This window comes from Penaeus japonicus, unplaced genomic scaffold (assembly GCF_977035675.1).
Source record: "Penaeus japonicus unplaced genomic scaffold, GWHDUDI00000001_assembly GWHDUDI00000035, whole genome shotgun sequence".
NCBI lineage: Eukaryota > Metazoa > Arthropoda > Malacostraca > Decapoda > Penaeidae > Penaeus > Penaeus japonicus.
The window spans coordinates 21,899,208-21,909,207 of record NW_028234437.1 but is presented as its reverse complement, the minus strand read 5'-3'; the positions used below and the strand labels follow the sequence as shown (position 1 = coordinate 21,909,207).

At 36.2% G+C, this 10,000-nt stretch overlaps 1 protein-coding gene across 1 annotated transcript in view; it reads left to right on the top strand.

The window, feature by feature from the left end:
• LOC122247109 (protein tyrosine phosphatase Meg) overlaps positions 1 to 10,000 on the top strand; it is a gene marked incomplete in the record, with an annotated part of 153,626 nt that overhangs the window by 143,577 nt on the left and 49 nt on the right. The window contains 8 exon segments of the mRNA XM_086531106.1: positions 1,488 to 1,661; positions 2,333 to 2,453; positions 3,730 to 3,817; positions 5,517 to 5,669; positions 5,952 to 6,023; positions 8,419 to 8,546; positions 9,237 to 9,341; positions 9,843 to 10,000. The exon segment at positions 9,843 to 10,000 is cut by the window's right edge and continues 49 nt beyond it. Coding sequence (XP_086387232.1) covers positions 1,488 to 1,661; positions 2,333 to 2,453; positions 3,730 to 3,817; positions 5,517 to 5,669; positions 5,952 to 6,023; positions 8,419 to 8,546; positions 9,237 to 9,341; positions 9,843 to 10,000 — 999 coding nt within the window.

Here is a 10,000-nt window from a genome sequence, read left to right as displayed (position 1 = left end):
AGGAGGGAAGGAAGGAGGAGGGAGGGAGGGAGGGAGAGAGGGAGGGAGGGAGGGAGAGAGGGAGAAAGGGAGATAGAGAGGGAGAGAGGGAGAGAGAGGGAGAGGGGAAGAGGGGGGAGAGGGAGGAGGAATAGAGGAGAGGGAGAGGAAAACGGAGAGAAAGATGGAGAAAGAGAAGAAAGAAAAGATGGATAGTCAGTTAGTCAGTTAGTCAGTCAGTCAGTCAGTCAGTCAGTCAGTCAGTTAATCAGTCAGTCAGTTAGATAGTTAGCCAGGCAGACAGGCTATCTGTCTTTCTGAGTCAGTCAACCAACAGTAAGAGCCAGAAACAGGGAAAAAATAGAGCGAAATGAAAATGAAAAAGGAAAAGAAGAAATGATAAGAGACTCAAATAAATAAAGCAACGGCAGTGTTTAGGGGCGTGGCTTAATTTAGACCTGGCTCTTCCCTGTGTAATTGTCTCGACATAAGAGGTTTACGATCTCGGGGGGGAGGGGGGGTCCACTTTATGAGTCGTTTATGTTGTTATCGTTATTTTGGGACCTTTGTCTTCGAGTTAAGTCTCCTCTTTTATGGTTTGCTGTTTGTGGTGTCCATTTTGTTTTTATTTGTATGTGTGTATTTTTTGTGTGTCTTTTTAATGCCATCATCGTGATCTTCCTCTCTTTCTTCTTCGTTTTTTGCTAATAATACTTCTATTACTACTGCTGCTGCTGCCATTACTACTCTTATTACTTCTTCTACTACTATTACTACTGCTACTATTATATCTATACTATTAACTATTTCATTATTACTATTACTCGTTTGTGCTTGATATTTTTATTTGGTAGAAAATACTAATACTTTTACTACCTCCACTACTGCTACTACTACTACTACTGCTGCTGTTGCTGCTGCTGCTACTATTTCTACTTCTATTACTACAAACCACTATTACTACTACTACTACTATTACTATTACTGTTCTTTGCATTATCCAGGGATAATCAAGAATCAGATTTTTATACTCTTTCTTCTAGAGTGTTTGCTTGTTACTTGTTTTAATGGTTTCTTTATTTGGCGGAGACATTTCCTTTGTTTTCTCTCTTTCTTTTTCTTGTCGATTCGCACGGTTCTCTTCCTTTCTTTTTAGATATATATTTATTTTTGTTTTTCTTACCTGTTTGGCATTGAATTTCAGTGCTTTTATTCGTGTACATGGTATAAATAGGCAAGAATACATTTAAGCATTATCTTTGTGTTGGTGTGTCTTCTTGCATAAAAGCCAGTGTGGAAGATGCCTCTTGATATGCTGTATGTGAGCCCATGTATTTGCCATCGTGCACAACATGAGAAGTAATACTCATTTAGAAATCGAGATATTTTATTCTGAGAGAGAAGGACGTTTTGAAACCATATTTTGCAAAGTTTTTCTCTTTCTTTTAAAATCTTTTCATCTCAAAGGCCCTAACTCACGCCCCTCGTCTCTCTTCCCTCTCCTACAGGTGGTCTTCCGGTCCTCTACTTCCGGGTGAAGTTCTGGGTGAGCGACCCGGGCAAGCTGGCGGAGGAATACACGCGCTACCACGTGTTCCTGCAGCTCCGGCGGGATGTGTTGGAAGGGCGCCTGGCCACCCCGCCCTCCACGGCTGCCCTGCTCGCCTCCTACGCTCTGCAGTGTGAGTGCTTGGAGGAAGTCCTTGACTTTTGCTAAGATTTTTTATTTTTTATTATATATATAGATTTTGTACTTTAGGTTATATTTTGATTTATTTGTTCATGATTATTATTTATGGTTATTTGTTTGTTATTTATTCTTGATTGATGTGTAGGTATTCCCTGATTGATATTTGATTATTGCTCGTGTAACATTTAAGCGATAAAAGTATTAACCTTTTCATTCACAATCCTTGTCCAAAAGAAAACTTACACATTACTATGTCACTCACTATATATATTATATATATATATATATATATATATATATATATATATATATATATATATATATATAAATATATATATATATATTATAATTCGTTTCTTTTAGACCACATTAATTATTCTTTAAACCACACACTTACAAAGCCCATCAGTTCCTTTAAAACCTCTCACTTACACACCATAGCTACCAACCCAACACCCTCTTACACATCCCCCACTCATTTCACCCCAACCCCCACTCCCCCACCCCCACCCCTTCACACTTACCCATCTCACCACTCCCCACCCTCACCCTCACCTCTTCAAACCTATTCCCACCCCCACCCCTTTCATCCACTCCCATCCCAGTAATACCCCCAACTCCTTCCTCTGCCGCGAGTCGCGCCTCAACCTCCGATCTTTGCAGCCGAACTGGGAGACTACAGCATCGACGAGCACGGCAGCACGTACCTGGCTGACATGAGGCTCGTGCCCAACCAGAACGACGAGCTGGAGAAGAAGATTATTGAACTGCATAAACTGCATAAGTAAGTTGGGGGTTGTGGGGTGGGGTGGGGTAGGGTGGGGTGGGGCAGGGTGGTATGGGATGGTGTTGAGTCGGGTGGGTTAGAGTTGGGGTGGTTTATGGTTGTGGTTGTGTGGGTTGGGTGGGGTGGGTGGGGTGGGGTAGCTTATGGTTAGGATGGTGTGGGTGGGGTGGGGTGGTTTATGGTGGTGTGGATGGTTTATGGCTAGGGTGGTTTTGGAGGTTTATGGTTGTGGTGGTGTGAGTAGTTTATGATTGGGGTGGTATAGTTTATGGTTAGGGTGGTGTAATTGATGGATGGGGTGGTGTTATTGGTGGTTGGGGTGGTGTGAGTGAGGTGGGGTGATTTGTGGGTGGGGTAGTGTAGTTTATGGTTGGGATGGTTGTGGTTTGCGGTTTGGGGTATGCGTAGGATAATGTTGGTTGTTGGATATTGGTTGACGTTAGTAGTGATAGGGAAAATAAGATAACAATGATAGTGGTCATGATAATATTTATAATGATCATGATAGTAATAATGTGTATAAGGGTATTGATAGTAAAAGCAATGATGATAATGGTTATGAACATCGTAATGATGGTAATGATAGTGGTATTAATTGTTTTAACAATAATGATAATGGCTATTATGATTATAATATTGATATAAGAGTACTGATGATAATGATAAAGGTTTAGTTGCAACAGTGATGTTAATACTAATGCTCATGATACTATAAATAATGATAATGAATATGTAATACTTTGGTATAATAATGATACTATTGAGAGAGAGAGAGAGAGAGAGAGAGAGAGAGAGAGAGAGAGAGAGAGAGATGTACATCTAGATGTACATATCAAAACACACACACACACACACACACACACACACACACACACACACACACACACACACACACACACACACACACACACACACACACACACACACACACAACCAGACAGACAGTCCATACCGAAATAGACATTCCGACAGACAGGTAAGCCAGACAACGAGACACGCAGCCAGACACCTCAAATAAACCCCTGTCCCCCCTCGAAAGCCTCCCGACCCCCATTTTCTGTGATCGCCGCCGTCGACCCGTTTTCTAATCTCTCTCCAACCAGACAGACAGTCCATACCGAAATAGACATTCCGACAGACAGGTAAGCCAGACAACGAGACACGCAGCCAGACACCTCAAATAAACCCCTGTCCCCCCTCGAAAGCCTCCCGACCCCCATTTTCTGTGATCGCCGCCGTCGACCCGTTTTCTAATCTCTCTCCGTCTCCGCAGAGGGCAGACTCCTGCAGACGCGGAGTTCAATTTCTTAGACCATGCTAAGCGGTTAGATCTCTACGGCGTCGACCTGCACAAAGCCAGGGTAGGTTGTTTTTGTTTTTATTTTGGAGGGACACGTTTATTGGGATTGTATCTTTGTTTGTTTGTTTTTGTGGGTCAGGTTTTGTAAGAGAAGGAATGGAATTTGAGGGAATCGTGTTTTCGCTTCGAAAACGTTTCCTTATCGAATGTCAGTATTTTATTTTATTTCTTGTCTTATATCAAGTTTAGTGAATTGGATATATAAAATTATATATGGCTCTCAATTTGATATAAGACTTGGGTAGAGGAATGATATTTGTAATGTGAAGTTGGTCGAAACGAAGAAAATGCTTTTTTTTGTTTATTTTGAAACCTCACGGGAGGAAAGGTTAAAGATTAGTAACCTTTTTAACTTGCGTGTGACCCTTATCTCCTCGACTATTAGTGCATTTCGTAAGTTTTATTGCATAGTGTGTATTATTTAAAGCAGCTCATGTCAGTCTAAAGTGAAATTTTATAACAGCTGCCAGAGTTTATGGAGATGTAACATGCATGATATGGTATGACCTATTTTTTTATATTGAAGCAAAACAACAACAGCAACAAAAATAACAGAGCAGAAGTTATTGGAAAGGGGTAAATTCTCTGTAAAAAACACGAGATATCCAGTGAAAATGTATAATCACCATCAGGTTCATGCATCATCTTTAAGAAGAAGAAAAAAAAAGTTTATCTTAAAGTGCAAAGCCTGGCAGCCTGTGCTTGCAGAGAAGTGCTTTTTTCTCAATGAGTATTTGGATCCCTTTTTTCACTCTGCACTTTGAGGTTTGCAAAGGCTAGGATTTTTTTGTTTCTTGTTTTTATTCATATGCTCTTCATGTTCATGATTTATGTCATATTTTTTGGCATTTCAAAGTCCAGTTTGTGTACAGGTGAAATTTATAAGAAAGTTATATAATTCCTTGAAGTTGCTATTACTGTAAAAGAAAAGTTAAGGTGACTTTTCACTGAATCTTTAGAATGACAGTGATTTATTTTTATTATTATTTCTTCAGAGGATTCATAGTAAAATTTGTTTATCATGATATCACTGTTGTTTATTCATTTACTAATTTTTAGATATGACTGATGTAAGTTCTTTTTGTTTTGTTTGTACTTTCTTTAGATGTGATTGTATAGTATTGGGATTATTTTTTTCAAAATCTAATTATGTGATGGATTATTACTTGACATATTTAATTGATTTTTATTTGAATGTAACATTCTAGCTGCTTTGATATTTGATGAATAAACTCTAAGGCACAACAAAGACCAACTTCCACCACATACATTCTGGCAAGGTAGAGTAGCTAACCAGGGAGGTCTACAAACTCTAGTTTACCAGGTTATATGTGGTGGGGGTTTGTTTGCCTAATGTTGGAGTGCTGACAGGTGTGAAGCTGGTGGAGGAAATTGCTTGACTCTGCATCATTTCAATTGCAGATTGTATAGTTGCTATGGTTGGTTACTATAATTACTGTAAATGATCATTTACACATCATAAGCAGTCCATCAATACGAAAACTATTAGGATCGACAGAGTGGTGCTTTTCAGTTTTCTGTCTTTTCTTTCTGTTATATTGAAAGTTTACTTCATGTCAGAGAGAGAGAAAAAAATGTATTTTTTATTTTATTTTTTTCTGTTATATGTACATTTTATTCTATGGTAAAAACTGAAAAGGTTTTCAGTCTTAGCTGACAGCCGCTTATTCTTCCCGCAGGACTCAACCAACCGCGAGATACACCTGGGTGTAACTGCGATAGGTCTGGTAGTGTTCCAGAATGGAATAAAAATAAATACCTTTAGCTGGGCCAAAATTGTCAAGATCTCGTTCAAGAGGAAGCAATTCTTCATTCAACTTCGAAGAGGCTTGGTAAGGATCGATTATCTTTATTTTTATCTTATGATATTAAGTATTTTTTGTCTTATTATCGTTTTTTTTTTCCATATTTTTCTCTTTTTTCTTGTGTATGGATTTGAGTGTTTTATCTTGGTTGTTATTATTATTTTTTTCTTGATGGACAGAAAGTTCTCAACACACCTTGATTAGGATGAATGATATAACATTTGTCTAATGAATATTTCCATCAGCACACTCTACAGGCTTGGAGGAAGTGGAGATTATTATACATTGTTGTGTTTATATTTCATATAGACAGACCAGACTGACAGTAAACCCGACCCAGGTTCATTTCTACAAATAGTCAAGAAAAGACTCTATAGAAAGGTAGTAAGTCGCAGTGTAATTGGGGCCTGAGTGCTCTTTGCTTGGTAAAGTGAAGATTGGTGGTCACTCAGATATTTTGAGGTGGAGGTGATGAGCTTCTCTTATTGGTTACTGATTTGATTATTTGTTGGTTCATTTGTTTATTTATTTAGATTTTTTTGCTTTTGTTTCTGTCACATGTAGCAAGGTTTATACACCCACCTCTGACTCAATATATCTGACAAAACCATGTTTGATTTGATCTTGTTTTTTGGAATGACTTTTGATGATCAGCCATTTGTGACAGGTGTTAAGCAACTAATATGTGAGAATTACTAAAAAGGCATGTTTTTTGGTATAAAAGAATGTAGGCTCTTCCCTTGTATACACAGCAAGTGTCGGGTAATTAACTTAGAGCAGTGTTGTGTTAAAGTTGTCTGAAGTTTATAAAAAAAATCCTGATGAGAAATTGTGTGTGTTTAAACTATGATTAGACAACATCCTAATCTGTCTTTTATTTTTGTCTTTTACTGACACATATGGTCTTGAGTGTTAACTGTCTCCCATAAAGGTGGCTTGCAGGTGTGGTGCATTGTGTACATACCTTAATCTAATGACACTGCTTAAGTATCAGGTCAGTTCTAATATAAAGTGATTTACATGGAAGCTCACAATAAGCTTAGATAGCCTTCAGCTTCAATAAATGTTGTTATAGAGTTTCTGTATACAAGAGATTGATAAACTAATTGGTATGATTTGACTATTCAAAATGTTGAAGCAGAAGACATTTGATTATATTTTGTTCTGTGGATGGATATGAGATTAGAAGTGATTTTAATGTATTTTGTGATAATGTTCAGCTTATGAATTGGAAATGTTAATTATCTCTATTTATATTTATTTTATTTTATTATGATTTTTCTTTTTTTCTTTCTTTTTTGCAGGAATTTTAATTCCATAGTTATTTGTAAACAAATTTCCAATGGTATACATGATATTATTTGTTGTATATTACTTCAGATGATATTTGATCTTTATTTTGTATTTTTACAAAGTTTCAGAAATAGAATGAACTTATTTTGTGATTGTGTGTTATTTGTGCATTTGCTGTCAAGATGACTTGATCTAGTTATTGAAAGGACATAAATCTAGAACCAGAATATCTTTATCTGGAAATGATTTGAAAATTCACTTCTTGTCAAGTTAGTGAAATGTGATGGAATTTTCTTCATATTTGAACATTTCTGTTCATATGCATTGTAGTTGTTTTAAATTTCTACAGTATCTTGGCACGCCAATTAAAATGTGAAGATTAAAACGGTTTTGAGGTATTGTAATAAAAGAAAAAGCAAACAAACTTGAATGTGAAAAAATATACGTATCAAACTCAAATGGCCCTTACTGTCTTATTTGTTCAGCTCTGTAATGTCTCAGGATATGTCAGCTGTTGCCTTCATATATATTCCGTCCAAGCAGCCAAATCTCACTGATATGTGAAAAGGGTATTACAGTTGACAAAAAAGCCCTTTGATACAATAAATGACATCTATGCTTTTTAGAAAATCATTTGTAAGTGATTTAGATACAGCTTATCTTTTCTGTGTGATGAGAACTGAAAGAATTCATGACAGCAAAATGCATGGATGTTATAGTTTCCCATTGTCTCCATTCTTAATTTCCTCAGTAGATACTGAATAACAATGATTCCCATGTTTCTCTTACTAAATTGCTGTATTCTGGTATGGACTGACCTATGCATCACTAAGTGTTTAATCTTTTGTCGAATTACACCAAATTTGAGGCATTCCAGTACATAAAGGACGAGGACATTAATTACATAATTGTAAGATATACGTATATATATATTTAAAGTCATGAGACAGAGAAATAAGATTTTTGATATTGCAATTTCTAATTCAATTAATTATTCTGCCATCCCACCTTTAGATTGAAATTCCAGTGAAGGCATGAGAATATTCTAATTTTAAGACCCCCTTTTCCACTTGAATGATGAGGATCCTTAATATAAGCATAAGAATAATTTATGTGTAATAATAGTCTTTTTTCATGGCAAAAAATGACTGCTTAGGAATTGTGGAATTTGTTTTATGAATGATTGAATATCTTTACTAGTTATCTTGTCCATGTTCATGTATATAGATCAGTGTGATATCAGATATTTAATTTGTCTTAACAGCTGCCTTTACAGATTCATTCAGTAAAGACTGTTATTGATATTTACTTGATAAGACTAAGGAATGAATCTTTTAGGAGTGATAATGAAAAGCAGTCCTATAAGAAAAAAATATGATTTAAACAAACACTATATGATATATACATCTGTTTCTATCCTTTCCTCTGTTGATTTTAGACAAAATATCAAATTGTTAATTGTCACTCTTCTGTTTTCCTACAGTCCGAGAACTATGACAGTGTACTAGGGTTTAACCTTGGCTCCTATAGGGCATGCAAGTGCCTCTGGAAGTCTTGTGTTGAGCACCATACCTTCTTCCGTCTTCACACTCCAAGGACCCCAGCCAGAAAGTGAGTCTCTTTTCTATCTCTTTTCTTTTTTTCTTTTTTTAATTTTGTGTTTTTGCTTTATTTATTTATCTTTTCTTTTGTTTTCTTTTCTCCAGTTTTCATTCTTTGTATTTTCTTTTCATTCTTTCTCTCTTTATTTATTTTCATTTTTTCCTTATTGGATTCTTTCTCTCTTTCTTGTCCATATTTGTCTTTTTTTTAATTGCCATTTGTTTTTGTAAAGAAAAGCAAAAATGCATGGAAGTTCAGTTTATTAGATATAACATTCCTTCTCTGAATGGCTGATGAATATAGGTTCTGCTTCAAAGATAAAATATAATTTATGTTATTGTTCTGAATGGACTTGTATTTAGAATGTAATGAATAGCATGAAAGATGGTTTATTTCTATAGCAGCATATAGAGTTTGGAAGGTGATTTAACAGGAGGATTTATAGGAAGTGTAGGAAGAGATATTTTGTGCTTTATGATGGTTGCATGAGAATTAGGAGGATGATACAGAATCCAATGGAGATGATAAACCCATTTGGAATGTTGTAGGTGAAATTTACGGAATTGCAATGCTTGTTATTATTTTTTTCATTTAAAGCACTGAAAATGGGTCAGTAAGAAATTAGCTTAACAAAGTCTTGGAATCCATAAATCAGGTGTTGTCCCTTTGCTATAATCATTTTCAAATATTCATTTTCAGAAACTTACTGACACTGGGGAGCAAGTTCCGTTACAGTGGACGCACAGAATTTCAGACAGTGGAGGAATGTAAGAGACGGGCAAGAGTGGAGAGGACATTTGTCAGGTAGGCAGACTTTTCCGTTTGCTTGTCTGTTGGTTCATCCGTTTAGTTTTCTTCTTTCTGTTTGTTTTTCTGTTTGATTTGTTGTGATTTCATTACAGTGAATATCAAGTGAGGCAGGCATTGTGGAAAAGAGAGAGAGAAAAATGTACAGATGGCATGTGAAAAAAAAATATCAGGAAATACAGTTCACTTTTGTTAGTCATGAGGACTTACGGGAAATGAATCAGAGCTTGTCTTTCTGAGTATCTTTCTAATTAGTAAGAGTTAAAGGGATGTAATTATATTTTAGAATAACATGATTTTAAAGAATAAAGAAGCAATTATGTTTATGCAATGCAAAGAACAGCGGATGTAGATGTACCTTTTTTTGTTTGTTTAATTTTTTATTTAGTAGAAAAATATAATACACTAGTATGATACTAGTTGATATACATATGAGGATATTTTACATATATTCACTACTTTGAAAAGCTCTCAGTTATTGTTTTTATATGTTTCTAGGTCACCGTCCAAAAGGTTTGCCCGCCAAACAGTGCCGACCCCGAGCGACATAAGCCGCAAGCCTAGATCAGGCTCGGGATCCTCGGTGAGGCCAAGAACCGATTCCTCAGGGTACAAAGTCACTTCCCTCCAGGATACCAAGACACCCAAGATGGCTT